Genomic DNA, 19,446 nt, shown 5'->3' on the forward strand with positions numbered 1-19,446 from the left:
CCGCACGTCCTTAAAAACTCTGAACTTGAAATCAAGAAAAATAACTTTAAAGTCTTTAAGAAGAAGGTGTTGAATTTTGAGAAGGTGTTTTAGAGCTTAATGAACTGTTAAGGTGCTGCAGACAGCTGTTCTCATCAGCGTGACTTTGTACAGTGTGCAATCATGCGTAGTATTTTCCTATTATGGAATTTCTCCAAGTCTTTCCAACCAAACACATCCCAAAACTCCCCGCAGCAAACATTTTCTCTGCTGATGTGTCAGGCTCAGTAACTCGTGCGTGATGGCTGATTTTATTGAACCAGCAAAGAGAACTCTTTGAACTCGTTCACAGAGGTCAGAGGTCAACGTTGGGCGCAGAGTGGCGCCGCTGATATGGGCGGCAACTCTCTCAAGGTCTCAGGAGGTCACCGGGACTGAACGTGGGATCCTGGTGGCCCAGATTTTCTCTGCTCGCCCTGCAGTGAAGATGCTTTGAGAACTGAATTTCTTTTTAAATTCAGATCAAAAATCCTTAAATAAAATATGAAGATGTTAATAAATATGAAGCATTATCAATACTGGCTATTGGCAGAGCTGTTAAATAATAAGTTAACCAACATTTCATGATTTTGTCTGAATCATTTTTTGACATTTTTAACCTTGATGTGAGTTTTTTTTTTTTTTTAATCTCTGCTGTGGTATAGAGGTGTAAAGGTGTAGTGCTATGGATATAAATACACGTGAGCTCACTGATGACACACTGGCTGTCGATACCTGATCCATATCAGAAATCCAATTTGTTCTACACGTGGGAAAAAAGGTCTCATCCTGTTCCTGCCTTTCACAGTAAAAGTCCTTGAAATCCACACTGCTGTAATGAAATGGCTTATAGATGCGCTGTGAAGCACTTTACAGCAGATTCTAGGATACTTGCATGGTTGCTGTCCTCCAATTCTCCCTCCCATTTACTCTGGTGTGATAGAATATTTCATATATTATGTTTCTTCAAATTTCCTGCAAATGTTTCACAATAAAAGCCCCATTAAGCTACGGGGGGGGGGGGGGGGGGGGGGGTTCTGTCCAGATACTACAGGGCTTTTAATTTGAAGCACAGAGGAAGTGTTGAGCTTGTATAATCACCACAATGCAGGAACTTTAACAGAGAGGGAGAGAATTTAAAAAATAGGACTAACGTCATCTTCAGCTGCTCGGGCAGGCAGAGGTCAGTCACTAAAAGCCTGATACAAGAAAAACTGAATAAATGGGATAATATTTAAAAAAAACTGTTAAAGAGAAAGGAAACAGTATGGGAATAATAAACAGAAATTAAGCTAGTACAAGAAATGCATTCCCATATAAACTAAAATACAGTTGGTCATTTAAACAGCTCGATTGCTTGAGGCAGGTGATTAAGATCCAGCAGTGCCGGGGACAGGAGCCTGACTCCTGATCCCGAGGTGTGGTTTGGTGAGTTGGCAGGACGCTGCGATGTTGTTGGCTGTCATAGTGATGGATCGAGTCAATAAGGCGGTGTTGACTCAGCAGCTGTGTTTGCTGTCAGGCCTGAATGGATCATAACAGACGACTTTCGCTGAAACTCAGGCGGAGATCTCCATGCTGATGATGTACATCTCAGTATTCCTACTTAGGAAAATGAAACAACAAAAGCACTTCTATTAAAACACATTGTTTTATTTTATTGCATCTCTGTTGGAATTATATTTATTTATTTAAAAAATCTGTTCTTCTTCCAAGAGGCAACAGGTCAGGTTTTTCTGCTGTAAATTGGTGAGGTGCATCAATGAGATGTGCTCTGTAAACGTTAAATGTGCTTCATTTTCTTTGTGTGTGTCTCTCAGGTCTGGACGACAGCCTGCAGCAGTACATCCCCTCCTTCCAACAGCTGCAGGTGGACGGGGAGAAGCTGCTCAGGATGTCCCACCAGGAGCTGCTGCCTCTGGGCGTGGCGAGGGTCGGACATCAGGAGCTGATCCTGGAGGCCGTGGATCTGCTCTGCGCTCTGGTCAGTGTCACGGTCTTAAAATGTTTTCCTTGTAATAAACACTCACTAATAAACAGACACTTCATTTGCTAGTACCATGTTGGACCCCATTTTGCCTTCAGAACTGCGTTAATGCTGCATGGCACAGATTCAACGAGGTGCCAGAAACATTCCTCAGAGATTTTGGTCCACGTTGACACGATGGCGTCACGCAGGTGCTGCAGATTTGTCGGCTGCACGTTCATGAGGTGCATCTCTTGTTCCACCACATGCCAAAGGAGTGTGGAGGCCACTGAGTGCAGTGTTGCTATCTTCAGCATATTTTGCTGCCTTTTATTTGTTCTCTTCAATTAAAACAGCAGCTCTGGACGCCTTTTAAGGTAGAAAGTTTTCTTACTTGTCAGTCAATGCATGAAAACTTTAGATTATCGGCTTGACGGTTTCGACCTCTCAGTTTGTCTTTATGGACTCTCTTAAATGAAATACACTTTTATGGAGATTGAATTTCGCCTGATTGTGCTAAATGTCAATATTCTCTTTCCTCATTTGGAGAACGAGGTCCTGGAGCACGTCTGTGAAATGTTCCCTCGGCTATGACCACTCGTGACTGCTCGTAGCTGCTCTGTCTTGGTTCGAATCTCCAGTGAAAGTCAGGAGATGCGTCACTAATGAGTCAACATGTTAAATGTACCTGTTTCCAGAGAAATGGCCTTAGATGACTTACCGTATCTTTAACAGTGCCGACCACCAGGTTCGGTCCAGCCAAACACTTTGTGGTAATGCAGATGGCCAACTGCTGAAGTGTGGTTCTCTCAGGTCTCCTCACCTGCTGGGCTGAGACAGGAGTTATGCTGTCAGTACCACACACACATCTGCCAGATAAATATTTAAAGCAGCATCAGGCAGATTCATACAGCCAACACCTTGTTAACTGAGTCAGACTTTCACAGTGACAAAAGGGAGATTCTCAGTTTGAGCTTCGTAGGAATCCCCGTCTACATCATGGTTGTGTTTTCCTGGTGTGTCCTGGGGGAAACCCCAGCCCAGACTCAGGACTGGTAATACCTGGAGAAGGAGTCCAGGAGGAGGTGTGGGAATCTCTGCTTGGACTCCTGCTATCTTCAGGAAAATACCAGAATTTGAATGAGTCACCACTGGCTGAATGTACCTGATGCTTGAAGGTTCAGCAGCAGAGCAGAAGATCCTTTTCTGTCCATCACTGACAGCAGTGATGGACAGTGATGCCTCCTCTGTCTTTTTCAGTGCTGGGCTTAAACCTCCTGTGAAGGTTTCTAAGGCAGAGATTTGTTGTTCCTTAAAAATCAGTTTTTCTTGCATTTCAAGACAGCACCACAGCTACAACCATGCACATCACACATTGCCTGAGGAGGCATTAAAATAGCTCACTGTTCATCATAATAATCATAAGACCAGAGTGTTGTGATCCTGCTGCGCTTGATGTATTAGGACAGTTTTTCCTAGAAAGTCTCAAAACTGAGCAAGAGAGGGAATGACAGAGTTTATCTTTGTTTTCTTAGGTTTGGACATGTGCAACAAATAAATTAAAACAAAGCAGTGAATTATATATCTCAGGCCCTTTATGAGCCTCCCATTGTGGCCTTTAGTGAAATCGACTGTGAGTGTTTTAAATGGTATTCCTGTATTCCTGCTTTCAGCCACCGACATCAACAGCAAAAGTGTTCGAGATTTCTAAAAATTCATCCCAAAGTATGAATCTGTGTTTTTTGATGTCCAGAAGGTCTCAAACCGTAGCAGAAGTCCTGCTGAAAAGCACATCAGTTATGCATGAAAGTCAGTATGGAGTCAAATAATCACTGACGTGAGGCGATGACATGTTCACTTAAACAGAGGACGGAAGAGTAAATCATGCCTGTGTTTGTGTGCAGTGACTCAGCAGGAAGAACATTAGCTGAGGAAATCTGATCTATAGGAGTCAATATTTGAAAGGAATACCAAAAAGGTAGCAGACATTATCCTGGGAGTCGCTCCAGCTTAGGCCGGTTATCCACATCCAGACTAAAAGGTGACACTAAAGTGTCAAAAACTGCAGTTCCTATGTTGGCCACTGGAGGCCACCTCCAAAAATGAGTCAGCATCCAACTTTAGAGCAGAAATAAACATGTTTACAGGTTGGTACAAAAATCAGTTTTGACCTCTGTGGATAGTTTTCGCTTTGTAGCAACTTTTTTTGGACTTACCATTTGGATTTTGTTACTGCAGAGGAACCACGAGCTGTTTTCCCATAAACTTCCATACAAACAGAATCGATCGCAGCAGTCGCCCCCTGCTGGACAGTAAATAGGATGCGGGTTTTGCACTTTTCAGAAGCTTTTTATGCAGTCTGATAATTTAGCACTCCACCCCCCCATCAAGACATGGGGAGTTCTGGTCCCCCCCAAAAAGGCACAAAATGGCTGCACGGTGCCTGCAGTCTTTGGTGTGACTGCTGTTAAAGTTTTGAAGCTCACACAGAGCCCCTCAGTCAGCTGTTTCTGAGCTCTGATGTCTGTGTGGCGGTGAAAAGGAGGATTTACGGTGTTGTGACTGGGCTGAATGGAGACTGACACGCTGCCGTACCCGCCAACAAACGGTGACAATAAAAGAACGACTGACCGCAGCACAGACACAGTAACTAATTTATCCACCGTATCAGCTTTTCTCCAGCGCTGTTAAAGTCAGATTGTCTGACCACCAGCAGATAATAGAATGACATTTATACTGAGACATCTGTTTATAACTGAACTCTCAGTGTTTATTGTTTAAATGCCTGAAGGATTAAAATCCAGATGACTTCAGTGGCTGAAGATAAAATGCCTGAAACTCCCAACAATTCAGGGAAAATGGAAAGTTACTGCAGTGAGGGATTTGTCCAATAAAAAGACCATTTATTTGCCTCTGGTTTATAACAGCTTTGTCTTTGATATGATTCAGCCTGTAAAAAATACAGTGATCACTTTATCCTGAAGTGATGGAAATCAGCTTCTCCGGGTCTTGGTGTGGGCGGAGTGAGAAGCGGCCCTCAAAGCGGTGAAATGGTTTAAATTTGGGATTTTGGAGTCTTTGTACGGCTTTCGGTTTGCTCAGTCTCAGTAGTTTTCACTTTTTGGATTCAGGCGTGTTGTTTGTCCCTCGAAGCCTTTGACCAAGAAGGGCTACTTTTTTCACAGCAGCATATTTCAGAGCTCTAGCTGCATCCCACGTCCTGCCTCAGCCTCAGCGACGGGGGCAGGCGACGTGATCGCATCGGTGTTTGTCATTTCCTGAAATGCTTTCACTTACCTCTGGAAAAATACAGTTATGACATCATACTGAAACAAACCAATCAGCGCTGAGATCAGAGCACACGTTTCCTGCGGCACTCAACAACAGATGATGTGTTGTGGGTATTTTTTGCAGCATGAGTTTGCTGCTCTTTGGGGTGGAGCAGGAAACAGATGTGACCCTCCCACCTGTCAGAGACCCCCACCCTTCCCCTGACACACATATTCAAGCACAGTTTTCAGCATGTAAAGGAAGAGTTTTGTTCTAGCAGCCTGTCACATGATCAGTTTTCAACTGAGGCTCTTTCTGCAGAGCAAGAGAGGCCTTTCCTGCCCTGACTTTAACCCTCAGTACATGCCACAGGTGTATTCTCACCTGAGGCAGCCACAAGCCCTTAATATTAGAACATACATGATGGTCAGAGCGGCCTGCGGCTGGGTTTACTGCTGCTGAGGGAGAAAAGTGATGATGCTTTGTCAAAGGATTATTTTCAGCTCAGCTCTGACTGCAGGCAGCATCTCTGTGGTGATCCTGGTGTTGGTCAGCCAACAGAAGGAAAAACTGATGCCACAACACATTTTTAATGATAGCAAATGTACAAAGAAAATACAGAAATAATATATTTGCAAGATGCATACAAAAATACATGAATAAGTACAGAAACACAGGATTTTATATTTACAATTTACTGTCTTTCTTTATGTTTAATATTTGTATTTAAGTGTGGAAAAATGAACAAACGTAAACTTAAATGTGGAGTGTTAGTATACAGTGATTTAATATAAGGGATAGATTTTATTATCTTGGGTAATTTTGATATTTTAAGGGCATATTAATTTGTTCAGACCTTTTTATTTAAGTTTAATTTTGGCAGATTGAGTCCTCTATAGTTATTTTTAGATTTTATTCAAAATTTTATTCATGTTTAGATTTATCTTTGCTCCTAATGCATTCCTTGAGATAGTTATTTTTATTTCTTTTTCATTTTTGGCAGTTTTGGACCTCCATATGGACAAAGTGGAGCTGAAACAGTTAATGTATTTATTTATTTTTTTTAAGTGAAATCACTCATTTTTAGGCTGTTTTTTTTTTTTGCCTAAAAATTATCTGATTAATCTAAGAAACAAATGTTTGATGGTTAATACCTCCTCGAGCTCTTTCCCTTCACTTCCTGCATTTTCTCAGTTTGATAATTCTTGAACTTTTTAATTTTTTTTTTAATGATTATTTAGATCACGATGAGTCAAAACGCGCTCCGTATTTCACTCCAGCAGGAGCCTGACTTCCTCCCGGGCTCTTTTCTCTTCGACGTGCTGCGATCACATCGTTTCTAACATGATTTGAAAGCTGTACCTGAAACGTGAGGTCAAGTGTCGTGTTTTGTTACGATTAGGTATTTTCTGCGTTCAGTCGGTCGACAGGTGGAACGCCAGGTCGGCTCCAGGTGTTTCCTTTGGCTCTGACGCCTCAAACATCTGAGCCGCTGCGGGCGACGCGGCGCGTTCACGGCGCCGGCCGACTGTCAGAGGGAATTATGGATCCTGCTGAGACCTGCAGAGGCAACGAAACATAAACGCAACACATCTGCACTTATTCATGAGAAGACCTCAAAAAGATCCATTAACTGATTAAATGCATGGTGTTGATCATCATGTGCAGTTTGTTGTGGGTTTGTGTTTAATTTGAAGTTGATGTGATGGGGAATTTTTTTTTCAGTCACATCATCGCTGTGGTGACTGGTTTGCAGGAATGTGTGTGGGATTTTTTTTTGTGTGTGTGTGCATGTGTTTTCATTAGGGAGACGGGGTGTGTGTGTGTGTGTGTGTGTGTGTGTGTGTGTGTGTGTGTGTGGTCAGGGGTCATGGGAATCTCCAAATTCCCTCCCATCATTCCTGAATATTGTGTTTTCTCAAAAACCCACTTTGAGGTGCGTTACTCGATGTTGTCTCCTCGAGCTGCAGCTTTGTGTAAAGGAACATTTCCTCAGTGCCCCACAGTTTCCTGCAGCAGCATTTTTATGCTGTATGGTAGGGTAGTGGGGCAGGAAGTGGTGACGGCGCTGATGGGAAATGCAGTTTTGATAAAGGGCAGATCTGTTGAATACAATGCCATCGTTCTTTAACAGAACTACGGGGTGGAGTCGGACAACCTGAAGACTTTGGTGGGGAAGATGAGAACAGCGCACCACAACCTGAGCAGCGCCGTGACGCAGCGCAGGATGAACCCCGCCTACCACAGCAAGAACTCCCATCAGCCCTCCAACGAATTCCTCACCGCCGTGGTTGAACTGATCGGAGTTGCCAAGAATCTGCTGGCCTGGCTGGACAGGTAAACGCAACATCCAGAGCACGCTGTGGGTACAGAGACCGGATTTGTGCTTAAAACACTCGTGTTGTGGTTACCAGCGCTAACCTAATGGTATAATAAGGATATTGTCTACCTTTGACAGGACCATCCAGTCCATGCTAACACTTTTTTCTTTTTCTCTTTCCAATGAAATGCAGTGTTTAAAATAAGTATTAAAACCCTGACAGCCGTAGTTGATGTTTTCATTGAGTTTTGTTCACATCAGGAGGATTTCTGGCTTCACTAGTTTTGTACATACATAATTATTCACACACCACATTTCAGATCATCATTCACACACTTGTATCCATCATGGAACAGATGAATCCCAGTTTTATTAAAGTGTCAGTCAGAAATTCACAGACACAAGTGAAGAAGCAGGTCAGCGTTCAGCTCTTTCCTCCTTTTGAGGCAGCTGTTTCACTAATCCATGCTGATTACATTTTCCATCATATTTCCTAGCAGCGCTGCTCCAGTTTCCTTCCTCGCTGCTTTGACTCCTTCAGCTTTTTCCCAGCTTGTATCAGCTTGAAACACATTCCAGCTTCACCGCAAACAAACACGAACGCCTCGTAATGCACCTGACATCTGATGTGCGTCAGCTAGCTCACCCAGAAACACCTGGGGCTGCTTTTATTCAGTCTGCATCCACTATCACATCCAGTTATCTCGTCCAAAATGTTTCCATACTCCTGTTTGGGTTTGAACAGCTGTTATATGATCCGAAGTTAATGAAAACTCAAAGCTCGGGGGAACTTTCTGGTGTGTTTCACCTGAAGATTCGATGAGCTACAGGTGAGATATTCCTCGTTATAACAAATAAAGTTTTTACAAAAGATGAAAATGGCCATACAGTGAAAGTTATTTTAGTTCAGCTTTCTAAACCTTTATTGGCGTGGACAATAGGATGTTATCTTGGTGATTTAGTGTTTGGAGGGTGACGTGTTTGTGAGAAGAACAATGTTCACAGCAGCTGAAGCATCTGCCGGGGGCGGGGCTTGTTGTGCATGGTACCGCTTCTTGTTTATTTGATGTTGTGTGCTTTTCAGTTTTAAAGTGTTCGTCACTGCACGCAGTTTGTTACTTTTTGCTCCGTCTCATTATTGGTTTCAGTCAGTGTGAAGCACTAAAGGATGAAAGGAAGTGTACAGATAAAGTTTGATTGATTCTCCGCGGCTCAGAGTTCAGTAAAGCTGCCGGCGCTGACAGGATTCTCCCTTCTTTCCAGGACTCCTCTGACGAGTGCCAATGACTTCACCTCAACCAAACGCAAGATCATCCAGCTGTGTCTGGAGCTCACCTCCACCGTCCAGAAGGTCAGTGATGCTCCGGCGTCACTCTGCTTGTTTCTGTGCGTTCCTGGGTAATTTGCAGATCCAGACACGAGACCCTTAAAAGAGAAGCAGAACTCTGACTTGTGTGTGAAGCTGCTTGTCATGAAGAGACATCACAGAAAGGGAGGAGGGCATGAACTGAAATGTTTATTTTCCAGATTTGGTAATGATGATGATCATGAAGAAGCTCCAGATAACGTTTACTGTTTACATGAACAGAGTTATTCTGATGATAAACTCCTTCAGATTTCTGTAATAAACCAAACAGGAACCAGAGATTATTCAGATTTCACTTTTTATACCATTTAGCCCGACTTATTTCATACTTCAGACACTTTAGGACTGTTACTGGAATTTAAATGAAAGCACGAGATGTTTAACTTTAACAAAACCAATTTATGGACAGTTACATTTATTTTGGTGGACTTCCATTAAGTCCCAGAGAGAATATGACCTGCCACAACTAGACCGATCCTGGTGCGCAACATTGATGGTGTGGGTTACCTCAGGTGATGAATGGACGAGGATGAAACTCTGCCCGTTCAAATTCGGGACTTTGGTTGCACGTCTTATTCCTCGTGCCTCCTTTTCTCCCAGCTACCAGTTGTCCCATAAAGTAGAGGAAAAAAATCAGATCCACTCAGTGCTAAATCCACAGCTTAAGGAGCTAGTCTGTACAGCGTCTTGTGCAACCACACACGAAGTCATGAATCAGTGATGAATTGTATATAACTCCTTGCATCTCTGCAGAGTCTGTACTAGAGGCAGTCATGCTGTTACGCTCGGTTACACACAAAATACGAGAGAATTAATTGTGTGAGAAGTTGAAACATGATGTGCATTAATGCAGCTGAGGCGTTCGGGCACGTTTCAAACGACTGCATATCAGCCAGACATTTGATTAATGTGGGACTTCATAATCTCCTTTAAGGTCACCAGCAGTTTGTTTCAGATCTTTCACATTTTGCAGTAAGCAGGATTTCTCTTCACTTATTGAAGTATTGGGAAGTGGCTGTGCGCTGGGATGTTTTCTGCAGCGTGTCACCTCCCTGCATGTGCCTGCAGAGCTTTCTGAGGCGTCGCCCTGCTGCGCTGTCATGCAATCATCCTGTCAGTGTGTTTACGGGGAGCTGTTATTTCTCCGACCGCAGCAGGAATCCTCTTGCTGTCTCAGGGAGGCGTTCGCTGTCCCTCCCTCCTGGTTTCGCTCTCCTGTAGGCTGTCATTTCTCAAATATTTGTTTTCCCGCTGATTCCCTTTTTTCCTATCCTATGTCTGTTAACCACTCTCCCAGTTCTGGCTTCTGAACAGGAAACCTGCCACATCTGATATGAGGAGAGCTCCGAGTTCTGCTTTTCTCCAGACATGCAAATACTCGGCGTCCACAGCATCAGCAACAGGATAGAAAGTATTCTGTCTGCTGCACAATAACATAATACTATTAATCTATTTGGAAAGTCCATTCCTAATACAAACCATCATAAAGAAATTTACTGTTGTGACAACTCCAAATTCTCCTACATAATACATATTAAAGGTATAACTGTTATGGAGAGACCCCATAACAGCTGTTGTTTGGCCAAACAGCAGCTGAACAACAGAAGGTTGTAAAGGGCAGGAGGCAGGAGCAGTGGTCTCTGAATCAGCATGATCATGGTTTGAATTCCATCCATCCATCTTCTTCCGCTTATCCGGGGTCAGGTCACGGGGGCAGCAGCCTAAGCAGAGAAGCCCAGACCTCCCTCTCCCCAGCCACCTCCTCCAGCTCATCCAGAGGGACCCCAAGGCGTCCCCAGGCCAGCCGAGTGATTAAAATCTGTCCAGCGTGTCCTGGGTCTACCACGGGGCCTCCTCCTGGAGACAGGCCTGGGGTGGGAGCTTGAGGGAGAGTGTCTAGTGGCTGGGCATTAATCCGTGGTGCCTGGCTGGGCACAGCCCGAAGAAGAGACATGGGCTCGCCCTCCTGTAGGCCCACCACCCGCAGTGTGATGTGTGTTGGGCGGGGGCCAGTGGTGGAGGCCCTGGCAGACCGATCCCCAGCTATCGAGACCGGTTTGAATTGAAAAATCTTGGATTTTGCATTTGAAAACTGTAGAGAGATTAGAAAATTACTCTGAAGGAGAAAGAGGAGGAGAGAAGAGGGTGAAGGTGATGAGGAAGATGACGGTGAATAAGAAAGCTTTATTGAAAGCTGTTTCATGGCTTCATTAAAGTTATTGTAAGGAGAATCAGCTGATTCTGAGGGGGTCAGGTGGGAGGCGCTCACTCATTTTTCATGCCATGACCCTACCTCACCTGCCTCACCTGTGTAAGTGGTGAGGCAGATGATCAAGAAGCTAGTAATCAATGATGAGTGTGTCCTGACGTCCTTCTTAAATATGAGGACCTCTAATATGTGTATACTGTCCATCCCTGTGTTAGTGCTAATCATGCTAATCATGTGATTCCCACAAAGCACAGAAGAAGGAAAAACAGGAGCTCATCATGTGATCAGCAACATCCACAGTGAATGTTACAGTCACTGAGTGAGATTCCAGAGATATTCTGTTCAGCCTTCCAATTTTGAGTCCACGTGATGTTATTAAGCCCTGCAGATAACCTGAAGTGTTACTGAGGACGTCCAGGCTGACTGCAGTCACGTCTCCTTCATTCTGACACACTTAATTCACTTTAGTCTGAACACTGTTTGCTTTTGATGAAGCACTAAATTGAGTCACAGTGTTCACAGAGTCACAGAGCTCATGTGACTGTTTTCCTCACCATCTTGGATCCTTTTCTGACTCTTTATCAGTTGTTTTTGTGTCATATATCACTTCAAAATAAAAGCACAACATAAAAGCTAAAGGCGGGGTCTGCCTTTTTTCTCTGGCTGATTTTCTCAGATTGTGATGATGATAATGCAGATGTTTGGACAGATGTTTGTGAGGTCTCTGAGTCTGTGTGTGTCTCTAATTGCAGGACTGCACTGTTTATGAGATGGAGGAAAGGATTCTGGAAGTGGTGAGTGCTGCTTTTACTTTTCTTTCCTCTCAGTTTGAACACAGGAGATAATCGAGACCCTTTCCTGGCCGGTACCGAATGTCCCGTGATGCTCTGTGTGTGTGTCTGTGTGTGTGTGTGTGTGTGCGTGCACTGTGTAGCTGCAGGTTTGTTTATTCAGCTCAGGAGCATCCACTTCCTGTCTTAGATAACACTTCCTGTTGTTTCAGGATTTGTACTTGGATGAAGTTCAGTCACTTTCCTTCTCGCAGCACAGTCTCATGTGACCTTCTGACCTCTACACAGTACCTCAGTCACCTTAAAGTAGGACCGGCTGCCTGTCATATGAATGCTGTTATTAAATGTAGTGTTTAATATGCAGGAAACATGTGAAAATAATGATTTTTCTCCCTGATTTTTACACTTCTTTGTTTCATGCTGAATCATTTCTCATCACAGAACTGTTCAGTGGCTTAAATGGGAAAATGAATGAACCTACATACTAAAGTGTAGATTATAAATACCCAAAACTGAACGACAGTGTGTCGAAGGTTTCAAGTTATAAACACAGAAGGAAGCAGGGTTGAGCATTTTTAGTGGGGTTTAAATTACTTAAATTTTGCTCAGCTTAAATAATTTTTGTTCAGAAACAGATAAAAAAATAACAGGAAAAATGAATTATTTTATTGCAAAACTTTGGTGTGTGTGTGTGTGTGTGTGTGTGTGTGTGTGTGTGTGTGGGGCACTAAAACTTTATGAGCCTGTCAGAGCTCTGAGAGACGTCTGACTCTGTGTGCAGAAAAGCTTCAGCTGACAGTAAACAGAACCTGGCTGGAAACGAACGTCATGTTTTCTGTGCACACTGTTTTAATCCTCAGGGAGACCGACGGGCGAGTGCAGCATGACTCAAAGTGTGCAACGATTAACGCTTCTGTTTGTTTATCGTGTGTATTTAACATTAAAGCTGCAGTAGGAAATAGACATTTAGACCTAAACTAGTTTGTAGTTAAAGTTTACCGCTCTTATTAATGATTTTTCTTTTATAAATTATAAGTGAACAAATTTAGTCCCCAAAAACTACAGAAGTAGTACAGCAGTATTAGGATGCTTACTGTGAAATATTAATGAACTTCTTTTTTGTGAGGGGAGCAGTAAACTCACCATATTTACAAAGCAAACAGCAGAAAGTGGACGCTTCGGTGCCCAGCGGAGGAAGTTTTCCTGGTTTACTTGTAATTTCCTGAGTTTGTGTTTTCCTGGTCAGCTCTGCCTCTGTGCCGGGCGTTTGTGATAACATGAGGCTGAGCTCGCTCTGCGGAGGCCTCGGGCTCCTGCAGGATCCTCCTCTGTCCTACAGAGAACCCGGCACCTTCCCCGGGTCCATATTTATGTGACGCTTTCGCAACTCTCGCTGGATCTATTGTTTTGTTTCTCTTTTCCACTGAAACGGCAGAGTTGGGGTCAGACGGATTTAGTGCTGCCACAGCAGGTGGTGATTCAGCATTTCAGACTAAATTTAGAGCGTTTTAGGGTCATCGTGGGAGAGACCACCATGCTGCCAACAACGTTCTCTGTTAAATCAATCCTCTCCTCTGAAGGTTTATACTTTATTTTTCAGGGACCATGTGCAAAAACACTGATCCCATAAGAGAAAAGGTGCCATTTCCATCTTCATTAAACAAGCTATAAAATGCCCAAATGTAACCACAATACAAACAATATAATCAAATCTGCAGCTGATATAATTTGAAGTGTAACTCAGACTTTTGAAAAGGTTCCCCGAGGCTGTGAAACTCACACGGTGTTCAAACCGGTGTGTGGAGTTTGATTACAAAAGGGTTAGAGGTCAGACGAAATCTATAAAACAGACATTACATAAGGTCACAACAGAGCATACAGGACCTGAAACACCACCTAAGAAGTGGTGTTCAGTAGTTTTCTCAGTCCCATCATTGAAACAAATTACTCGTCTTATCCAAACCAGCAAACCCAGCAGTGCCGGCTCATCAGATTTAACTCCCTGAGACTTCGTATGCAAATGAAATTCAAGTTCAAGGGTCCCTGGTGTGTGTGTGTGTGTGTGTGTGTGTGTGTGTGTGTGTGTGTGTGTGTGTGTGTGTGTGTGTGTGTGTGTGTGTGTGTGTGTGTGTCACTGAAACGACCTTTATACTTGAACCTATTTGTATTTTTTTCCACGTGTTTTTCAGTCTCAAGCGCTCAACGGCATCTGTGAGAAGACGGTCCAGGCGACCTCTGACCCCTCAAAGAGGGAGCTCTCCTGTTTGGAGGAGGTTCACATCACCAACGTCAAGCCTGGGGAGGGATTGGTGAGGATTAAAAAAAAAACAAAACAGCACAGAATAAAAACTAAAATACACAAACGGGACAGAAATGATAATTTCCACGTTAGTGTGTATCAGCGGGACGCCGCTGTCCGATAATTACTGAGTGCCGTAAAAAGAAAAACCCACAATCTGACCCCACTTCCCCTCAAAATCACTAGCAGGTATTTTAGTGCTGCGCCATGAACCGCAGCCAGCACTGAATCGAAAACAGAAACAGATGTAGGGTCCAGAAAGGAAAACCCCAGAGCTACTGCTGCAGCGAGGAATTACAGAGGAACCACAGGAGGTGTGTTTCTGCACAACTTCCATGTTTACAGCCTCAGATTCTCTCTTATCTTCCAGGGGATTTACATCAAATCCACCTACGATGGACTTCACGTCATCACGGGAACAACAGAGAATGTGAGCGAGCTGCTGGGTCTTCATCACCACTGATGCACTTTTTTGTGCACTTAAAAAGCTCCTCTATGAGTCTTCATCACTTCCAGAGATCAGTAAAACAGGCAAACAATCAGAGAAATGTCTCTAAAACTGTGATTCTCTCTGTGCTGTTCAGTCTCCTGCAGATAAAACCCAGAGGATTCACGCTGGAGATGAAGTCATTCAGGTCAACAAGCAGACAGTGGTGAGTCAAAAGTCCACGAGAAGTTCTTCAGCATTATGGGAATGTCTTTAGTCATTTTCCTGCTGAGACTTAGATGAAAAGATTGATCCGACACGTATCTGTGGCAGGACTCACACAGCTGTGCTGCTTCTAATCTCGACTGTGAACGCTTGTTTGGGGGGGCGTGTCGATGCTGCCCTGCACAACATCGTGACAACATCGCTCTCTCAGTATTTTTTACAGATATTGTAATAATGTTAACATGATCCTGCCAAAGCAGCTTGATTCAGACACTTCATATACTGAACCAAGGCCTTATTTTTTTACTCTGTAACTGATTAAAACTACATTTACTGCATGAAAAACCAGCTTTTTAAACCCCATAAATGCCCACAGACCTTCTCAGATATGTTTGCACTCGTGTACCTCACAGCTTTATCATTTGCATCTGCTCTAGAGCAAAGGACAGAGGCTGTGATTTACGGTCATTAATGACTGAAGTTCAGGGTCATGAAGTTAGGTCTTCATTCATGCTAGCGCCCTCTAGAGGCTGCAGTGCTCTGAAGTTTGCTCTGTGATTGGTCCAGGTGGGCTGGCAGTTAAAGCACCTGGTGGACAAGTTGAGGGCGGAGTCAGGAGGAGTCGTCTTGATGCTGAAGAAGAGGCCGTCCGGACCTCCTGGCGGCTTCGCACCGGCTCCGCTGAAAAACCTGCGCTGGAGGCCGCCGCTCGTACAGGTGAGCCAGGTAAACGTCGACTGAGCTGAAGGTTTTTCAGCTCTGGGGACCGTCACTTCCTGTTTCTATGAGTCTTACAGAAGCCCTCTGAGCCTGTGGATTGTTCTGTTGTAACGTTGCTGACCTTGGGGGGGGTTAAACGCTGTGAGAAATCCCAAACTTCAGGAAACACGAACAGTGTGACAGTTTTTCTACAGAAACAAAGTTCCACATAAAACCACGAAAATAATGAATAAACAATAAAAATGAGGAATTCAGCCCTAAAGTTCCCGTGTAAAACTGCGCAGCACATGAATGCAGACGGTCTGCAGGCGCTTATGTTTTCTCACTTCCCTTTTCTACTGTAACGCGAACTTCCCACAACGATTAACAGCGTCCCACATCAGGACTGTTGGCTCTACTGACATAACAATTGTTTACGTATTAATGAACAGAGAAGTCCCATCAGTGAGAACCTGCCTTTAGTTCACACCGGAATTATCAAACTAGTCTGTATATAAAATAGCAGTAAAAGAATAGAATAGAACAGAATAGAAAGCTTTTATTGTCATCAAACACAGAGTATGATAAAAATGTAGCAGCTGCCACAGTTCAGTGCCTTTGCTTATCAAACTCAAACAAGAAAATAAGACAAATACTGTAAAACCAGGATTTATATGCAAACCACCGACATATCAAACACCTGCTTTCCTGACTCCTGTCAGACACAGTTTAAAACAGCAAAATTCACAATAACCACGGCTCACTGTGTTTATCGTGTAAAATAATAGAAGTCATATAATTCTGTCACAATGCAGAGTTATTGTGCTGCATGTAGTCCCCACCTAAGGCCCATTAAAAACCCTGAACACAGAAGACATTAAAACATGAAATACTCAGCATACAGAGACCAAAAATACCTGCCACGATGGCCCCAAATGTATCCAAACAGTTAAAGAAATACAGGATTTTACTTTTTCCTGGTTCAAACTGGACGTTTCGGGGTGATTAAACACGTTAGGTTTGTGTTTTGATTTGAGAGAAATTGAAGCATTTTCCTGTGAAAAAAACACGAGTAAATGAAATCCCAGTTAATACCTAAAATGTGGAAGCAGGAGGAGAGATTCGTTCTACAGAATTTACAGGTGAGGTAGTTGAGACAGGTACCGCAGCAGCTGTGTTGTTGTGACAGTATGAAAGTGAAGCAGACTGTCAGTGAGTAAATAAAGCAGCTCGTGGTGGTTTTCAGTCTGTCATCGTAGCTTTGAGGTTTCGCTTCAAGCGGAGAACGCTGCAGCCGCTGAGTCTGCAGCTCCTCTGAGGTGAGCGGGTGAAACAATGGAGCCCTTCTTCCCTTTTCCTGGAAAAAAGGACAGATAGGAAACACACTGCGTTGATGTCAGATCTGTGGTAGGTGACTCACACTTCAGTTCACAATGTCACAATCCTGCATTCATCACACCGCCTTCAGGAGTTTTGTGCTGACGGGAGGCCAGGATGTGCGTGTTCGGGGGAGATAGGCGTCTGAAAAGGCCCTCGGTAGCTCAGCTGAGCTCACTCTCTAATCTCAGCCTATCAAAACAGATCTGAGGTCAGTTTGTCTTCACCTCATCGTCACTCCCACCATTCACTTCAAAGGTTGCACCACCTGCACTTACACTCATTTGGTTTGTGGAATAAGAACAATGGCAGCTCCTGAATCAGTAAGAGGAAAAGTAAGCTCAGTATGTTTGGGTTTGGGCTTACGGTCGGAGCAGAGCGCAGATTCCTTCCAAGAGTGGATGGGACCAAATGGCAAAGACAGGGATCAGTAATGGAACCACTTAGTCTGTGATTATGAGACAAGCGCTCTACCACCTGAGCCACGGCCAACAACATTCATTCAGCTGTCAGTGTTTTAAGGATTTAAGGTAATCTCAGATACTGGGAAAAATGGCTGGAATTGAGCTGACATGACAAACTGATCCAGTAAAGCTGTGATTTTAAAGTCACACTTTATGTTGGTTAAAGAGAGATGACAGGATGCCACCTGTCATCTCTCCTTTAATTGTTTCATCTGTTAGCACTGAAACCACTTGTTGCAAAGCGTCAGAATATTTTAATCTTAAACTCCACAATTCACCATCACATTCCTCTGCTTTTAGTTTCAGTCAGTAGCCATTCTGAGAGATCCCGGGTAAGAAACCCGGACAAGCCCCCACTTGTTGTACCTGGCATGTTTAGGATATAACAAAGAAGGAGATCCACCTAGCAACAATTTTCACTCAGTCATAACGTATTAATGACAAGTCAAAGAGAACTGAGGAGCAGGTGCTCACTTAAAGCAGCATGTAGCTTAAACTGAGAATAACTACAACACAATAAACCCAAAGTGAACGAAAAAGGCAGTAACCTTCCAGGGTGGGCGGGAAACGGCTTATAGACTCCCAAACAGATAAAGCCATTTCTGTTATTAGATTAGGATAATGCTCCCAATGTCTAAAAAATAACTTAATTATTACAAGAATCTGAAAAATAAAAAAACAGTAATTAATCAGCTCAGTGTTTTTCTAACAGTTGAACTCTGCAGTTCATTTTTCTGATAGTGATCCATCTGCTGGGGACTAATCTCAGCTGTGGATTGATCCACAGTTGGCTCAGCATGCTTGTTTGTGACAGCAGCTCTGCATACAAGCACAAAATAAATCTGTGTGTGTTTGTGGTTTTGGAGCCACTCAGTCAGGTTTGTTGATTTTGGTCTTTCTGATTGTAGAATCCAGTGAACCATTCAAAATATCAGCAGACTGGAAATGAAAAGGAATCACACGTTTCTCGCTGAATCTTAACGTCCTGCAGACGAAACAGAAAACGAGCTGAATGAAGTTCCTGTTTTTGGGAATACAGACGTTTTGAAAGTGAGGAAGGAAACAGAAAAGCTTCGTCTGCCGTTTCTCTTCTGAGCTGGAAAGACTTTCGCTTTTGTTTGACGATAAACAGCTCAGGAAGCCGTCGTCTCCTGTGTGCTGTCGTACAGAAGCAACAAAAACACAGATTAGGAGAAACAGCCGGAGCGATGTGAAGTTTATTTGCATCAGATTCTTTTGCTCCCTTAATTAAAGTATTTTAAATGTCTCGTTTTCCCTTCATCAGACCTCACAGGGAGCTCCGGGTCTCTACAAATCCCATCAGTCAGAAACCTCAGACGCTCTTGGAAAGAGGGGGAAGACAGCCATCTTGGATTTGTACATCCCTCCTCCCCCAGCAGCGCCTTATGTCCCGCTGTAAGTACCTCACAGGAGCACTGCTTCTTCATCCGTTCAGCTTCACAGTCATGTTTGTTTTACCCATAATGTGACTTTCTCTCCTTGTGGCAGAGTTGGGAACACAAACTTGCCCCCAGGTGTGAAAATGCGACCCAAGTCTCCGAACTCGTACCTGGACACCGATGTGCGGCGGCGGCGCTTCACGGTTGCTGAGGAAAACCGGACGTCTGCCATGCCTCCAGATGAATCCAGCCATCCAATCCCAGTGCGCCTCAGACAGCGCTCCTCCTCACGCTGTAAGAGCACGAGGACACTTGTTAATCTTAACCCAAGTTTAGATCTTAGTTTAACAATGAAAACCAAGTCCTAACTCTCAAACAGGCCTTTAAATAACTGAGGAAAATGTTCTCAGAGGTGGGCTGGTCCAGCTCTTTATATTTCTTACATACAAATTGCAGAATTGCTCGATTTTAATGGAAATTCATGTCTTTAAAGTCCTCATAATGAAACTGAGATCTGTACATATTATTTCTCTTTGTGTCCCATCCTGCCGTGACTCCTGTGACCTGCGTCTGCAGGCCGAGTGATTCCACGTGGCTTCTGGCCCAAAGGTCAAA

General features: G+C 43.7%; 1 protein-coding gene across 1 annotated transcript in view; it reads left to right on the forward strand.

Moving 5' to 3' along the window:
- The window catches only part of LOC115774583 (connector enhancer of kinase suppressor of ras 3-like), a 60,635-nt gene that overhangs the window by 16,057 nt on the left and 25,132 nt on the right, over positions 1-19,446 (forward strand). The window contains exons 2-11 of the mRNA XM_030721936.1: positions 1,839-2,002; positions 7,389-7,591; positions 8,838-8,925; positions 11,902-11,943; positions 14,130-14,249; positions 14,610-14,669; positions 14,824-14,892; positions 15,459-15,608; positions 18,717-18,847; positions 18,941-19,125. Of these exons, the coding sequence (XP_030577796.1) occupies positions 1,839-2,002; positions 7,389-7,591; positions 8,838-8,925; positions 11,902-11,943; positions 14,130-14,249; positions 14,610-14,669; positions 14,824-14,892; positions 15,459-15,608; positions 18,717-18,847; positions 18,941-19,125 (1,212 nt within the window). The remainder of the gene's footprint in view (positions 1-1,838; positions 2,003-7,388; positions 7,592-8,837; positions 8,926-11,901; positions 11,944-14,129; positions 14,250-14,609; positions 14,670-14,823; positions 14,893-15,458; positions 15,609-18,716; positions 18,848-18,940; positions 19,126-19,446) is intronic.

The sequence above is a fragment of the Archocentrus centrarchus genome, chromosome 24, assembly GCF_007364275.1.
Source record: "Archocentrus centrarchus isolate MPI-CPG fArcCen1 chromosome 24, fArcCen1, whole genome shotgun sequence".
Classification (NCBI taxonomy): Eukaryota; Metazoa; Chordata; class Actinopteri; order Cichliformes; family Cichlidae; genus Archocentrus; species Archocentrus centrarchus.